General features: G+C 39.8%; 1 protein-coding gene across 2 annotated transcripts in view; it reads left to right on the forward strand.

The window, feature by feature from the left end:
- rad18 (RAD18 E3 ubiquitin protein ligase) overlaps positions 1-17,947 on the forward strand; it is a 238,750-nt gene that overhangs the window by 145,863 nt on the left and 74,940 nt on the right. For both annotated transcript variants that reach the window (XM_073072485.1, XM_073072486.1), the window contains one exon: positions 574-739. In XM_073072485.1, coding sequence (XP_072928586.1) covers positions 574-739 — 166 coding nt within the window. The remainder of the gene's footprint in view (positions 1-573; positions 740-17,947) is intronic.

Consider the following 17,947-nt stretch of genomic DNA (forward strand, 5'->3'; position numbering starts at 1 on the left):
AAGTCTCTCAAATAGTTTAAATCTCTTACTTGTGCAATTATTTACTTTATAATCATCATACAAGTAACCCTCTTCCCCCGCCTCCCCAAACATTACCGCAATTTGGGTACAGAAATTGGCTCCTACTGAATTCACAGATCACAGCTCGAAAACTTGTGTAGTGAGATTCACTCACAGAATTTGTCTGGGAAAAATAGTATCAATTTCGCTTTTTACACAGAGAGTGGTGAGTATGTGGAATGGGCTGCCAGTTACTGTGGTGGAGGCAGATGCAATAGGGTCTTTTAAGAGGCTCCTGGATAGGTACATGGAGCTTAGAAAAATAGAGGGCTATGAGTAACACTAGTTAATTTCTAAAGTAAGTACATGTTTGGCACAGCATTGTGTGCCAAAGGGCCTGTATTGTGCTGTAGGTTTTTTTATGTTTCTATTGATTTTCTGGTCAATGCAATTCTGAGCTACTGTTATAATTGTGTACCACTGATAAAAAGTCATTTAAAAAGTGGAATAAAGAGTCATTAAGCATTAAATTATGACTAAGTAATGAAACTAATTGGCAAATCTGACTTGCAGGAAAGGAATTTCCAGAGTGCCAAACCATGGACTGTAACCCAGAAGAGGCATGCCAGGATGAGCCACATTTGCCAGAGATTACAGGCTCACTTGTGACAAACGATACTTTGGAATGTCAGCCTTATTCATTTGATGTGGTTCTACCTTATCCTTTGTCAACATCCAGGTAAATTTTCTCATGATTTCACAACTCCCTCCCCCTTCACAACAATGCATTGAGGTGATACAAGGTAAAACAATAACAGAATGCAGAATAAAGTATGCAGTGCCAGAACCATAACAAGGTGGATTGTGAGGTTAAGAGTTCATCTTATTCTACTAAGAGACTGATCTAAAAATAGTGGGAGAGAAGCTGTCCTTGGTCCCAGTATTATGTGCTTTCAGGCTTTTATATCTTCTGCCCAATGGGAGGGAGGAGAAGAGAGAAGATCTGGAGTAGGTGTGATCTTTGACTATGTTGGCTGCTATATTGAAGCAGTAAGAAGCATATTCAGAATCCATGTGGATTGGTTTCCGTGATGTGATGAATTATATTCACAACTCTAAGCAGTTTCTTGTAGTAACAGGGAAAACAGTTAGCATACCAAGCTATTAGACATAAGAGCAGAATTAAGCCATTCAGCCCATCTGCCATTCCATCATGGCTAATTTATTATCCCTCTCAATCCCATTCTCCTGCCTTCTCCCTGTAACTTTTGATGCCCCGACTAATCCAGAACCTATGAACCTCCAATTTAAGTATAGCTAGTGACTTGGACTCCACAGCCACCTGTAGCAACGAATTCCCCATTCCCTTCCCTCTAGCTAAAGAAATTCCTCGTCGTCTCTGTTCTAAATGGATGATCCTCTATTCTGAGACTCTGCCCTCTGGTTCTAGATTCTCCTGCTCTGGGAAACATTCTCTCCACGTTCACTTCTAGGGGCCTTTCAATATTCTCTCTTCTCCCCACCCCCACCACATTCTTCTGAGTTCTAGTGAGTACAGGCACAGAGCCATAAAAAGCTCCTCATACATTTTACCTTTTCTTTCTAGGATCATTCTCATGAACCTCCCCTGGTCCCTCTTCAATGTTAGCACATCTTTTAGATAAAGGGCCCAAACTGCTCACAATATTCGAAGTGCGGACTGCCCAATGCCTTATGAAGTCTCAGCATTACGCCCTTGCTTTTATATTCTGGTCCTCTTGAAATCAATATTAAAATTGCATTTGCCTTCCTTGCCACCGACTCAGCCTGCAAGTTAACTTTTAGGATGTCCTGCAGGAGGATTCCCAAGTCCCTTTGCAGCTCCTATTTATTTGAATTTTCTCCCCGTTTAGAAAATAATCTGTGCTTTTATTCCTCCTACCAAAGTGCATGACCGTATTCTTCCCTACACTATGTTCCAGCTGTCACTTCTTTGTCCCCTTTCCCAATCTAATTCCTTTTGCAGACTCCCTGCTTCCTCAACACTACCTTCCTCAAACACCACCAGTGTTTGTATCGTCCACAAGCTTGGCCACAAAGCCATCAATTCTGTTATCCAAATTCGGATATAATGTGAAAAGAAGCTAGCAGTCCCAACACTGACTCCTGTGGGACCTGTGGCAGACAACCTGAAAAAAAACCTTTTATGCACAAGAGAAAATCTGCAGATACTGGAAATCCAACCCCCTTAATAAACCCCTTTTATTCCCATGTTTTACCATATATCATCTGGCAATCTTCTATCCTTGTTAGTATCTTTCCTGTAATACCATGGGCTCTTAATCTGTTAAGCAGCCTCATGTGCAGCACTTTGTCAAAAGCCTTCTGAAAATCCAAGTACACCACACTGACTCTCCTTTGTCTATCCTGCTTGTTATTAACCATATAACAATCACAGCACGGAAACAGGCCATTCCGGCCCTCCTAGTCCGTGCCGAACTCTTAATCTCACCTAGTCCCACCTACCCGCACTCAGCCCATGACCCTCCACTCCTTTCCTGTCCATATACCTATCCAATTTTACCTTAAATGACACAACTGAACTGGCCTCTACTACTTCTACAGGAAGCTCATTCCACACAGCTATCACTCTCTGAGTAAAGAAATACCCCCTCGTGTTTCCCTTAAACTTTTGCCCCCTAACTCTCAAATCATGTCCTCTCGTTTGAATCTCCCTACTCTCAATGGAAACAGCCTATTCACGTCAACTCTATCTATCCCTCTCAAAATTTTAAATACCTCGATCAAATCCCCCTCAACCTTCTACGCTCCAATGAATAGAGACCTAACTTGTTCAACCTTTCTCTGTAACTTAAGTGCTGAAACCCAGGTAACATCCTAGTAAATCGTCTCTGCACTCTCTCTAATTTATTGATATCTTTCCTATAATTTGGTGACCAGAACTGTACACAATATTCCAAATTTGGCCTTACCAATGCCTTGTACAATTTTAACATTACATCCCAACTTCTGTACTCAATGCTCTGATTTGTAAAGGCCAGTGTTCCAAAAGCCTTCTTCATCACCCTATCTACATGAGACTCCACCTTCAGGGAACTATGCACTGTTATTCCTAGATCTCTCTGTTCCACTGCATTCCTCAATGCCCTACCATTTACTCTGTATGTTTCCTTAAAGAATTCCAACAGATTTTTCAGGCAAGGTGTCCCCTCCAGGAAACCATGCTGACTTTGGTCTATTTTATCATGTCCATCTTCCCAACTACTGAAGATGGGCTAACTAGCTTATCATTTCCTTTTTTTTCTGCCTCCTCCCTTTCTTAAAGAGTGGAGTGACATTTGAAATTTTCTGGACCTTGGGAATCATTCCACAATCTAATGTTTTTGAAAGATTATTACTAATGCGACCACAATCTTTTTAGCTCCTCTTTCAGAACTCTTTCAGTCCATCTGGTCCAGGTGACTTATCTACCTAGAGACCCAAGCACTTTCTTCTTAGTAATGGCAACTTCACTCACTTCTGCTCTCTGACATTCTTGAATTTCTGGCATACTGCGAGTGTCTTCCACAGTGAAGACTGATGAAAACTGCTTAATCAGTTCATCTGCCATTTCTTTGTCCCCCATTACCATCTCTCCAGCATATTTTTCCAGCAGTCTGATATCCACTCTTGCCTCTCTTTTCTCCTATGCATATCTGAAAAATCTTTTGGTATTCTCTTTTATAATACTGGCATATTTCATCTTTTGTCTCCTTGTGGCTTTTTTTATTTGCCTTCTGTTGGTTTTTAAATGCTTTTTACTAATTTTTGCTCTATTATATCCCCCTCTTTAATAGACCTTAATGATAAGGGATGAAATGTTTTCTATGGTGCATCAATAAAAATTGTTGAGTATCAAAGGAGACCTGCTAAATTCTTTAGTCTGTTAAAGAAGTAGAGACACCGGTGAGTGTACTTAACCATGGTGTCTGCATGGTTTGACCAGGATAGGCTGATGTAATTTTTGCTGATGTTCAATCTTAGGAACTTAACCCCCTCAACCTTGACCTCAGTACCATTGGTGTGTAAGCAGGTGCATGTATGCTGCCCACTTTCCTGAAGTCAATGACCAGCTCTTTTGCTGATATTGAGAATCCGATTGTTGTCATGACAGCAATGTCACCAGATTCTGTCTCTCTGTACTCTGACATCGTTGTTTCAAATACGGCCCATTACAGTGGTACTATCTGTAAATTTGTAGATGGAGTTAGAGTAGTGTATGGTCACAGTCATGAGTGTACAGGGAGTAGATCAGGAGACTGAGGATGTACCCTTGTGGAGTATCAGTATTTAGGATAATGATTGCGTAATTTTAGTTGCCTAAATAACGATTACTATCTTTTGATCAGGAAGTCAAGGGTTCATTTGAAAAGGGAGGTACTGAGTCCCAGGTCTAGGAATTTGTAGATGAATTTGTTTGGTATTATAGTATTGAAGGCTGAACTGAAGTCAATTCATCAGGAATAGAAAAGAAGGGGGAAGAAGCCAGAATAAAACATTTTTTATTCTTGCTTCTCCCCACTTCCTTTCTAGTCTTGATGAAGGGTCTCTGCCTGAAATGTCGACTGCTTATTCCCTCAATGGATGCTGTCTGACCTCCTGAGTTCCTCAGGTATTTTGTGTTTTTTATTTATCATTTATTTATCCAACTGGAGCAATTAGCATGGTTACTTTGGACCTCAGACATATACACAGGAGAAGAAAAAAATTTAGATGCTGAAACAAAAATAGAATTGCAAATCTGATAGTGAAGAGAGTATATGAAGAGAGAGTTGAATGATTCTTCATCAGAACTGGGAAAATTTAGAAATCAGATTAATTGAGAGAGTTTCTGCATTCTGGACATGGATGTGAAAAGGCACCAACATCAATAGCAAGGTACAGTCGGCCCTCCTTAACCGAGGGTTCTGCATGCGCGGATTCAACCAACCACAGATCAAGAAAACCCGGAAGTTCTCTCTCCAGCACTTGTCGTTTGAGCATGTATAGACTTTGTTTTTGTCATTATTCCCTAAACAATGCAGTATAACAACTATTTACTTAGCATTTACATTGTATTAGGTATTATAAGTAATCTAGAGATGATTTAAAGTATACAGGAGGATATGCATAGGTTACCACAGATCAGGAATCGAAAAAAAACGGAACAGGTACATCCTGTATTATTTAGCGTCAGTTAGTGAAACGTTTGTCTTAGTATATAGTATATATTTTACCTCTATGTATATAAAACACTTAAGAAACGTATGTATTTCAATAATTACACTACTGCGTTGCTTAGTATTAATTGTAGCTTTCTTCGGGGCAGGGCCTTCACGTGCTCCATTATTCTCACTTTATCCTTTAAAGTTGTTGTGATCGTTGTCCGACTGTGGCCTAACGCTTTTCCAATGACCGATGGCATTTCATCTCTTTCCGATCACTTTATTATTTCCACTTTATTTTCAATTGTGATCATTTTCTGTCAACGGAACAGAAACACTACGGACAGCGGGTCCCGAGCTCCGCCGGGTCCTAAAAAGGTTAAATAAGGTCTGGAGCTCCCCCGGGTCCTAAAGTCCACCCGCACTGAGACATGTTAAATAAGGGACTTGAGCATCCGCGGGGGGTCCCAGAACCAATCCCCTACTTGCCCCTGTTCGTCTTCTGTCTTAAGGTACCACATCTTAAGTGATTTTTAAAAGCAGCATCAGAGAGATAGTCTTTCAGAATTTTTTAAGGTAATCATTTTTCCACAAGTACCCTGATTGACTATGAAGCTCATTACAATTAAACCTTTTCCCATTTTTCTTTGTTCAAGGTATTCATGCTGAGTCTACATTTGTACTTGACAGGATATAAATGTTGGAGAGCAACACACTTAATGGTTCTTCTTAAGACTCAGCATGTAAAAGCAATCTTCAATAAATCAAGCTGCATGTCGAAAATCTAATTGTGTTTAAACTAAATGTTACTGAAACGTGGAATGTTGTAGTTTGTTCACAAATACGTACAAACTCCTGACTGTGGTGCAGATGTTAACTCAAATATAATCTACACTTCCACAATGTGTTATAATTATTTGAAGTATTAATCACTATGACCTCAGAATGCTAAATAATCCTTTGCAACTCTGTCTATTTTAAGGCACATAACTGGATCCAGATTGTATTTAGTCTTCAGGACTACCCTGTGCAGGCATCAAGATTGATTACAGTACTACTTGAATGGAATTAATTTAGATTTGTGCATCAGCCTATTTTTCCTTAACATTTTTTTTCAGAGACAGCAGACTGTTAATGCTTCTGATGTACATAGTGTTGACTAATAAAGAAACTGCTTGGTTCCTGAAGTAAACAGAAACATGCTGTTAAATTCATCAAGCCATTACAGTTGGCCCTCCTTATCCGTGAGGGATTGGTTCCAGGACACGCTGCGGATACCAAAAAATGCGTATGTTCAAGTCCCTTATTCAACCTGCCTCAATGCGGTGGACAGGACCCAGCAGAACCCCAGACCATATTTAACTCGTCTCAGTGCGGTGGACATTAGGACCCGGCGTCAGAGCTCTGAATCCGCAGTGTTTCTGTTCACGAAAATAAAGTGGAAATAATAAAGCGATTGGAAAAAGGTGAAGCGCCATCGGTCATTGGAAAAGCGTTAGGCTACGTTAGTCAACGATCGGAACAATTTTAAAGGATAAAGTGAGAAAGGCTGTGCTTAGATGAAAGCTACAATTATTACTAAGCAATGCAGTGGTCTAATTATTGGGTTTTGGGTTTTTGATCCTCCACATCAACCTAGCACGGCGGAGAGCACGCTCAGGAGAGATCTGTCACTGGATCGAACTTGAGAAATCTGTTCCCAAGCCTGGTGCTGAAATGTACGTTCTTGAGCGTTTTGTATGCATAGAAAGGTAAAATATATACTATATACTAAGACAAACATTTTACTAACTAACGTTAAATAATACCGGATGTACCTGTTCCGACTTAACTAGCAAGAGAACTTCCGATTTTTTTTATCCCGTTCCACGATGACCCACGCACATCCTCCTGTATACTTTAAATCATCTCTAGATTACCTATAATACCGAATACAATGTAAATGCTATGTACAATAGTTGTTATACTGCATTGTTTAGGGAATAATGACAAAAAAAGTCTGTACATGCTCGAACAACACTTCTGGGTTTTTGCGATTTGCGGTTGGTTGAATTCGCGCATGCAGAATTCGCGGATAAGGAGGGCCGACTGTATTTGTAAAATAAAGTAACAGAGTTTGTATTTAAAGTTCGTGACCTTTCTACAGAGCCACAATTTTAACAATATAGCACAAGTTGGTTATGGGGTGGGAAAGAGGATGAGCGTGACTATCTGGTAGGTACAAATGGCAAAAAGTGCTGTGGTAAAACAGGGCACCTATAAAAACCATTCAATTGGTTCAAATGAGAAGAATAGAAAGGAGCCGAAGTTGAATCCTTTGAGGGGGACAATGCTGGAGATGGAAGAGAAGTCTTTCTCTGGTTTGGAGAAGAAAGTATGGAACCAGTCAAGTGACATTCTACCCGGCTGGAGGACCAGAGCAATATCACTGTATCATATGCTACTGAGAGATCAGGAAGACACACAGAATTATAACTGTGACTTTGTTTTATTTTTGTGCTAAGGCCAAAAATCTGAGTGTAAAATTTAAATGTGGACATGGATTTAGGAGATGACAACACATTCAAGAACTTTGGAAAAGAAGGGGAAGTTGGAATTGAATAGTACAATGTAAGGTAAAGGATTGTTGATTTTGGAAAGAAGTGACAATGGCAGGTATAAAAGGGAAGACGAACATCAGAGGAAGAATGATGATTAACTGTTTCAAATAATGGGTGGGGAAAGAACGGATGTCAGCAGTTTACTTGAAATATTGCCAAATTGATTGTAATGCTGTACTTCAGTATACAGTGCCTATAAAAAATATTCACCCCACTTGAAAGTTTTCATGTTTTATTTTAGAACGTTGAATTACTGTGGATTTAATTTGGCTTTTTTGACATTGATCAACAGAAAAAGACTCTTACATGTCAAAGTGAAACAGATTTCTACAAAGTGAACTAAATTAATTAGAAATATAAAACACAAAATAATTGATTGCATAAGTATTCATCCTCCTTTAATATGACACACCAAATCATCACTGGTGCAACCATTTGCTTTTAGAAGTCACCAATGGAGATCTGTAGACCTGTGTGTGGTCAAGGTGTTTCAATTGATTGTAGTAAAAATATACCTGTATTTGGAAGATCCAACTGCTGGTGAGTCAGTATCCTGACAAAAGCTACACCATGAATACAAAAGAATGCTCCAAGCTACTCTGCAAAAAGATTATTGAAAAGCACTAGTCAGGAGTTGGATACAAGAACATTTCGAAGTCACTGAATATCCCTTAGAATACAGTTAATTCAATCAAGAAATGGAAAGAATATGACACAGCTATAAATCTGCCTAGAGCAGGCTGTTCTCAAAAACTGAGTGACCGTGCAAGAAGGGGACTAGTGAGGGAGACCACCAAGAGCCCTGTGGCATCTCTGGAGGAGTTAGAAGCTTCAGTGGCTGAGATGGGAGAGAATTCTGATACAATTACTATTGCCTGGGTGCTTCACCAATCACAGCTTTCTGGGAGAGCGGCAAAGAGAAAGCTACTGGCTGAAAAATAAACACATGAAATCTCTGCTAGAGTTTGCCAGAAGGCACGTGGCAGACTCTGAAGCCAGCTGGAAGAAGGTTCTATGGTCTGATTAAACTAAAATTGAGCTTTTTGGCCATCAGACTAAATGCTATGTTTGGCGTAAGCTAAACATTGCACATCATTGGAAACACACCATACCTACCATGAAGCATGGTGGTGGCTGCATCATGCGGTGGGGATGCTTCACTGCAGCAGGCCCTGGATGACTTGTGAAGGCAGAGGGTAAGATGAATGCAGCAAAATATAGGAAAACCTGATGCAGTCTGCAAAAGAACTGCGACTTGTGAGAAGATTTGTTTTCCAGCAAAACAATGTTTTGTTGATGATTTTCATTTGCACTTAGTGGCTGATGCTTCTCCCTTAAGTATCCCACAATAATCAGCCAGCATTGATGGATTTCAGCATTTCAGTTGCCCTGATACTGTTTCTCCATGACTGCAATGTCCCAGTGAAACTTTACACCATGCTTGTCATTGACAGTTCCAAGATTTGCAGGGTAGAAGTCTAAATGGGAATGCAGAAAATGAATTTTTAGTGACATGTTGCACTTGATGGTTTTGTATGCTTGAAGCATGTTGTCAATTAACTGCCCAGATTTTGGTGCTCTGTAGTCCTAAGAAATTTTTCAACAGCATCTTTGAATGCCTTCCATGTGATTAATGCTACTGGAAGTTCTTTGAACTGCCTATCATAATTGATCTGTTGACTTGTGGACCTACAAAAATGTCTTCCTTAATCTTGGTATCAGTTATTCTGCCTCGAATATTGAAATCCTTTATGGAAATTTCTATGGTTATCTAACTGAGTGGTGATGAGTTGTGAGATGCATGATGTTACAATTTTACATATAGTCTGTAAACAAGTAATAGGATAATATTTTGATGGTTCATTTGTGATTTCTCCTTTAGGTAAGAGATGTGTTTTATCTTCTGTCAAAAATTGGGGCACTTTTTCAGGATTTTTAAGAAAATTGTTGATATGCAAACGTATATTAATAAGTACGGCTGAAGGCAATTAAATTTTTATACCAATAATTTTGAATATTATCGCTGCCGGTAGTTTTCTAGTTTTTTTTTGTAACTGCTTTTAGCTTATCAAATGTAACTTCAGGTGTTCAATTGTGCAAGTGTGTTTATTTCCCTCCATAATCTAGTTTGCTTCATGATTGTGTGTTGCCTTGTTGGACCAGACACTAGACCAAAATTCATTATCTCTGTGTTTGTTAATAATTCAGTTCTGGGGTTACTGTCATTTTGGTGCATAAAATTTAATTTCAATGTCTCGTGTTACCCTTTTCACTGTGACAGAAGTGTTAATTTTCTACATCTGGTGCATTTCATGTATTTGTGGTTTTATATGCCCCAAGCATTTGTTTTAGTATATCTATAAATTCTATAATGCTTTTGCTAGGTTGTTCATATCTTGTGTGGACCTTGTATTTCCTTAGTTTTTCTCTCATCTTTCTTGCTTGGGTTATCCATTTTGTACTCCAATAGGCAGGCTATTTCTGCTCTTAAAGTTTCAATTTTGTTTCTTAAGCTCTTCTACCATTTTGGTATTCTCATTTCTGTACTCAGTTTTGCGTTTCTATTAATGAGTGCCTCTATTTTGGAAGCATTGCACTGCATTGCTGTTAATGCTACACAGTATGTTACTGTTACTAAACATTGTGGTAATATAATATTGTTGAGAGTATTAACAAATTAGCAAATTTTGATGATGTGTTTTGTTTTGGTATGTAGGATCTTTTTGTTGGGTTAGTGCCCATGTATTCTGTTAGTGTAATGTTAAATGTTAAATTTTTATACCTACAACTAGGTTTTGGCCCAATCATGGAGAACAGATGCTGACCAGAGCACTGCCCAATCTGGGTATAGACATGCCTGGATCTGTTTCTGTTTTGGACCACGGGTGGTATTTTATTCCCCAGAAGGCCTGGTGGTTGTTGTTATTATTATTATTATTATTATTATTATTATTATTATTATTATTATTTCCTTTTTTTAGTCATTTGCGCAGTTTGTTGTCCTTTCCACATTGGTTGTTTAACCAACCTGTTGGGTGCAGTCTTTCATTGATTCTGTTGTGTTTTTTACAATGTCTATAAAAAGTATTCATCTCCACCCCTCCCCCACCTCCAGAATTGTTCATGTTTTATTGTTTTGTAACATTGAATCACAGTGGATTTAATTTGGCTTTTTTTGACACTGATCAACAGAAAAAGACTCCTTCCTGTCAACACTCTACAAAGTAATCACAATTAATTACAAGTATAAAACACAAAATATTTGATTAAGTATTCACCTCCTTCAAGTCAGTGTTTAGTAGATGCACCTTTGGCAGCAATTACAACCTTCAGTCTGTGTGGATAGGTTTCTATCAGCTTTGTACATCTGGATACTGCAATTTTTCCACATTCTTCTTTACAAAACTGCTCAAGCTCTGTCAGATTGCATGGGGATCATGAGTGAACAGCCCTTTTCAAGTCCAGCCACAAATTCTGAGTTGGATTGAATTCTGGACTCATGACTTGGCCACTCCAGGGCAATAACTTAGTTGTTTTTAAGTCATTCCTGTGTAACTTTGGCTTTAGGCTTGGGGTCATTGTCTTGCTGGAAAATAAATCTCCCAAGTCGCAGATCTCTTGCAGACTGCATCAGGTTTTCTTCCAGTACTTCCCTATATTTTGCTGCATTTATTTTACCCTGTACCTTCACACGCCTTCCAGAGATTCCTGCTGTGAAACATCCCCACAGCATGATGCAGGCACCACCATGCTGCATGGTAAGTATGGTGTGTTTTCAATGATGTGTGTTGTTTGGCTTACGCCAAACATCGTGTTTAGTCTGATGGCCAAAAAGTTCATCAGACCATAAGACCATCTTCCAGCTGACTTCAGAGCCTCCCACATGCTTTCTGGCAAACTCTAAGTGAGATTTTATGCGTTTATTTTTCAGCTTTCTCTTAGCCATTTTCCCATAAGCTCTGACTGGTGAAGCACCTGGGCAACAGTTGTATTCAAAGTCTCTCCCATCTCAGCCACTGAAGCTTGTAACTCCTCCAGAGTTGCCATAGGTCTCTTGGTGGCTTCCCTCACTAATCCCCTTCTTGCATGGTCATTTCGTTTCTGAGGATAGCCTGCTCTCAGCAGACTTACAATTGTGCCATATCCTTTCCATTTCTTGATAATTAAGTTAACTGTACTCCAAGGGATATCAGTTACTTGGAATCTTTCTTGTATCCATCCGATGTCTTGTGCTTTTCAATAACCTTTTCATGGAGTTACTTGGAGTGTTCTTTTGTCTTCATGGTGTAGTTTTTGTCAGAATACTGACTCACCAGCAGTTGGACCTTCCAGATACAGGTGTATTTTTACTACAATCAGTTGAAACACCTTGACTCACACAGGTCTCCAAAAACTGATCTCCATTTGACTAATTATGTAACTTTCTAAAACGAATTGGCTGCACCAGTGATGATTTGGTATGTCTTATAGAGGGGGTGAATACTTATGCAATCAATTATTTTGTGTTTTATATTTGTAATTAATTTAGATTACTTTGCAGAGATGTTTTCACCTTGACACAAAGGAGTCTTTTTCTGTTGATCAGTGTCAAAAATGCCAAATTAAATCCACTGTGATTCAATGCTATAAAACAATAAAACATGAAATCTACCGGGGGGGGGGGGGGTAAATAGGTGAATACTTTTAGTAGGCACTGTATATTTGGCGTTTCACAGGGTCGGTGTTGGGACCACTTCCTTTCAAATTATGTCAGTGATTTGAATGATGAGAATTGATGGCTTTGTGGCTAAGTTTGCAGATGATACAAAGATAGGTTTAGTGACAGGTAGTGATGAAAAAGCAGGGAGACTGCAGAAGGGAGCAAGAAGGGAGAATGCGCAAAGTAGGAGATGGAATACTGTGTAGGAAAGTTTATGGCCATACACTTATGCACTTTGCTTAAAGTAATAAAGACAAATTATTTTCTAAACAGAGAAAGTTCAAAAATCAGAGGTAAAAAGGGACTTGTGATTCCTTGTGCAGGATTCCCTAAATGTTAACTTTCAGGCTGAGTCAGAAGGTAAATGCGATGCTCGCATTCATCTCAAGAGGACTAGAATACAAAAGCAAGGATGAACCGCTGAGGCTTTATAAGATATTGGCCAGACACTGAGCAGTTTTGGACCCCTTGTTTAAGAAAGAATGTGCTGGCATTGGAGAGTGTCTAGAAGAGATTCACAAAAATTATCCTGGGAATGAAATGGTAAACATATGGGGAACATTTGATGACTCTAGGCGTGTACTCACTGCAGGTTAGAAAAATGAGGTCCATGAGGCTGTTGTCGTTGGGGGAATCAGAGGTGGAGAGGGTTAACAATTTTAAATTCCTTGGTGTTAGCATTTCAGAGGATCTTTATTGGACCCAGCACATAAGCAGTGCCTCTATTTTCTTCGAAATTTGCAAAGGTTCAGCATGACATCTTAAGCTTTGACAAACTTCTATAACTGTGTGTAGTGGAGAGTATATTGACTGGTTGCATCAGCCTGAGTATTTACTGGGTATGCCTGCAAGAAAATGAATCTTAGGCTTGTACAATGTCTGATAAGTGTACTTTGATAATAAATTTACTTTGAATTTTGAATGGAGCAGGGGGAATCTCACTGAAACCTGTTGAATATTGAAAGACCTAGAGAGAATGGACATTTAGAGGAAGTTTCTTAGGCTACATCCACACTACACCAGATAAATCCGTAATCTCTTCGTTTTTACCCTTCGTCCACACTAAAACGGCGTTTTCGTCACCCAAAACCGGAGCTTTTCAGAAACGCTGTCCAAGGTGTATAATTTTCAAAACTCCACTTGGGCAGATCAGTGTGGATGGGGTAACCGGAGAAATCTGAAAACGCTGTCAGGCGGCAGTGCGCCATTTCATTGTTTTCCTGAACGCAACTCCCCATGCAACCGAACAATTCAGAACAGACAGCAACGAGACTGAAGCCAGAAGAGTTAGAAATGTACTCACCAAATACTTTGACCCATAACTTACTGAGTAAATAAGTATATTCACTTGACCCTGTTTTCTGTCCTTACTTGTATGAAGGTGGTTTACCTATTTATGCAAGTACTTCTGTGACAATAGATGTGTAACAGCCTAATGTAACATTGTATGGAAATACAAGATAACACTGATGCAGACACGTTTGACACATTTAACAAGGTGCTTTATTAATGCAACAGAGTTAGTCAGTTTTTCAATATTCATCGTCAGCCGGGTCATACTGTCCGTGAACTCCCTGTCGGTGGCCTCCATACGCTCCAGTATTTGTTTTTTTTTTACTTTTAAGTCCTCCTGCGCGAGAGCCAACAGGTGTCTGTTGTTTAAGTTTTTTTAGTTTGTAACTGCACAAACGTGCACGTTCACAGTGAGATTCGACACCAAACATGTTGCTTGTTTTTGGTAGATGTGTCCTGCGTGTGCGCAGCAGGAGGAGATTCACCGAAATCTCCGTTTCAATGTGGACGGAGACATTTTTAAAAACGCATAGTGTGGATGCCTATCATTTTTACGCGAAACTGGCGTTTTCAAAATTATCCGGTCTAGTGTGGATGTAGCCTTGTAGTGGAAGAGGCCAGGATGAGAGGAAACAGCCTTAGAATAGAAGGACTTCAGTGTAGAACAAAGAATAGAAGGAATTCTTCAGATCGTAGTGTATCAGTGGAATTGATTGCCACACATGGCTGTGGAGGCAAAGTCATTGAATATATTTAAAGCAGAGGTTGATAGGTTCTTGATTAGTAAGGGAATCAAGGGCTACTGGGAGAAGTTAGAAGAATGGGGTTGAGAGGGATAATAAATCAGCCATGATGTAATGGTGAGAAGACTTGCTGGGCCAAATAGCTTAATTCTGCTCCTAGGCTTAATGTCTTAAATTGTCTCACTCGCTTGCTGTGTTTCCAAGCTATCTGAGCCCTCTCTAAAATGTTCTCCATAAACACTGTGCCTCCTAAGAACCCCCTTAAAACTGAACATTTTAGCCATTTGATTCGGTGCCTCCTTGTATGGCCTGGTCATTGATGTTATCTGGTTACACCCCTTCAAGCTGCCTTGGGATGCTAGATTTCATTTATGAAGATGTGTAAATGCAAGTTGTTAAAGATCAGTGGTCATCAGATGTATTAATTGCTTAGATTGATTTCTTTTTATATGGTCGTTTGAAATTAATTTATTAAATTACAAAATTGACTGGAGGAGCAGCATGAAAATCAGATTTAATATCGCTGGGTTATGTCATGAAATCTGTATTCTATAAAGAAATATACTCTATAGAGCATTATGGATGGACTGAAGATGGAAATTTAATTTCTCTCCTTAAAGCCCAAAAAACTGGACAAAAGGCATCATTTTGTGGTGATTTGATTTTCTGTCATGTGAAATCAATAACTTTCAACTTGAGTCAAAATGGTACTAAGCACATAATAACAGAATTTATTGCAATATTGACATAGACTCATCTGTACATAACAACAGATTAGTTGAGATTTCTGACTGAAAGAGAAGATCACAGTCAAGAAAGCATGTGCAAATCTCCGGCTGAAATTGTATGATTTTCAATGTCATGATGGATCACGAGTGACTAAAAATAAGTGCATAAGAGGCAATGCAGAATATTGGACTTGACTGAACTTGATTATCCTGGAGCCAGTCCCTTGCATATACTGGGGCCTGGCTGCCTGTTTTGTTTTTCTTGTACAAAGTCCAAGCTAAGCATCTCTTTGCATTTGAGAGGTATCTGCCAGGGTAGAATGGGCTTCAAACATGAAGTTAATTCAAAAGAGCAATTTAAAACTCTTAAAATTGTTTTAAGTAATAAAATATTAACTAAATAAAATGTAAGACCTATTTAAATACAAACAGTAATGAAAATATTCCAAGGACAGGCAAACTCTGTTGAAGTGAAAGGGGTCACTGCTGGGTGGTGTAAGGAGAAGGTCTGGATGTGGAATACTTCTAACCCCTTTAATCAGCATGACAATGCTTTGTTACTGAAATCAATGAGAAATTCAGTAGCAGAGTTGGCATCTGACCGCTATCTCATCTTGAGCTTCTGAATTGGCAGAGAATGAGTGGGAGTCCATAATGTGCTGAATCTTTGGTGGCTGGCAGCCAAAATTCCCTTAGCGAGCAGCCAGCTGTCTATTAGCTTGATTCAGGCCATTTACAAATGAAATGTTTTTGGGATTTTAGGGAGTGTAAGTAGCTTGTTTATATAATTCATAAGATGTGGGGCGAGGCTTGGCTTGCACTTATGGGGTGGTTTCAGTTGGAAAGAGGTTGGGAATCAGGACTTAGAAGGATTGTTGGGAAGACTGCACTGGTATTAAAAATAATATTACATGACAGCAGATGAAGATGAAAAGCAATCCAATCAATCCACTCTCTGTGAATATCTCCCTGGAAAATTTTAAATAGATATTTTGATAAAGATATAAATAGCCACAATGGATTATGTTGGTGTGCACCTAGCTCAACTAGGGAAAGTTTGAGTTCCGTATTTTTCTGAATATGACATTCTGGAAGAATAGCAAAGGAAAGAAAAATGAGAGGTAGCTATACTGATCAAGAAGAATATTTTAGTACAGGAGAAAGACAATGTCAGAAGGGCAGAATGATATAATTAAGAGTTAGAAACTATTAATGTTATTATACCACTGGATAGATTCTATTGCCAACAGTTGAAAGGAAAGAACAAATTTGTGTGGAAATTACAAAGAAGTATAAAAAGTGATAGAGGGCTTCAATTATGGAAATAGTATAGACTACAGAGAGGGAAGTAATTTACAATGCCATTAATGCCATTCCCTTCTCTCAATTCTTCAGTCTTCCCCACATCTGCTCTCAGGATGGGGCTCTTCATTCCAGAAATATAAGGAGATATCGTCCTCCTTTAAAGAAAGGGGCTTTCCTTCCTCCAACATCAACGCTGCCCTCAACCGTATCTCTTCCATTTCACACACATCTGCCCTCACCCCATCCTCCTTCCACCCCACCAGGGATAGGGTTCCTCTTGTACTCACCTACCACCCCACCAGGGATAGGGTTCCTCTTGTACTCACCTACCACCCCACCTGCCTCAACAACCAGCACGTAATTCTCTGTAACTTCCACCATCTCCAAAGGAATCCCAACACCAAGCACATTTTTCCCACTCCTCCACTTTCTGCTTTCTGCAGGGATTGCTCCATAGTGACTCCCTTGTCCATTTGTCCCTTCCCATTGATCTCCCTCCCGGCACTTATCCTTGTAAGTGGAACAAGTGCTACACCTGCCCCTACACCACCTCCTTCACTACCATTCAGGGCCTCAAACAGTCCTTCCAGGTGAAGCAACACTTCATTTGTGAGTCTGTTGGGGTAATCTACTGTATCCATACTCCCGAAGTGGCCTCCTGTACATCGGTGAGACCTGATGTAGATTGGGATACCACTTCACTGTGCTCCATCCGCCAGAAAAGCAGGATCTCCCAGTGGATACTCATTTGAATTCCACTTCGAATTCCCATTTTGACATGTCAGTTCATGACCTCCTTCACTGTCACGATGAGGCCACACTCAGGTTGGAGGAGCATCACCTTGTATTCCATCTGGGTAGCCTCCAACCTGGATGGCATGAATGTTGATTTTTCGAACCTATGGTAATAACCATTCCCCCCCCCTTACCATTCCCATTTCCCTCTCTCACCCTATCTCCATACCTGTCCATTATCTCTCTCTGGTGCTCCTCCTCCTTTTCTTCCAGGGCCTTCCATCTTCTATCAAATTCCCCTTTCTCCAGCGCGCTGTATCTCTTTCACCAGTCAACTTCCCAGCTCTTTACTTCACCCCTCCCCCCCTTCCTGGTTTCACTTCCTCTTTCCCCACTTTCTTAATCTGATTCCTCATCTTTTTTTCCTCTAGTCTTGATGATGGGTCTCAGCCCAAAACATCAACTGTACTCTTTTCCATTGATGCTGCCTGGCCTGCTGTTCCTCCAGCGTTTTGTGTGTGTTGTTTGAATTTCCAGCATCTGCAGATTTTCTCTTGAAGTAATTTACAAATTGTATTTGGACTGCACTCTTGATCAATAGAGTCACAGATACAGAATGGGAATTGACCAATCAACCCACCCAGTCCCCATGGAACTCGCG

The sequence above is a fragment of the Hemitrygon akajei genome, chromosome 19, assembly GCF_048418815.1.
Source record: "Hemitrygon akajei chromosome 19, sHemAka1.3, whole genome shotgun sequence".
NCBI classification, from domain to species: domain Eukaryota; kingdom Metazoa; phylum Chordata; class Chondrichthyes; order Myliobatiformes; family Dasyatidae; genus Hemitrygon; species Hemitrygon akajei.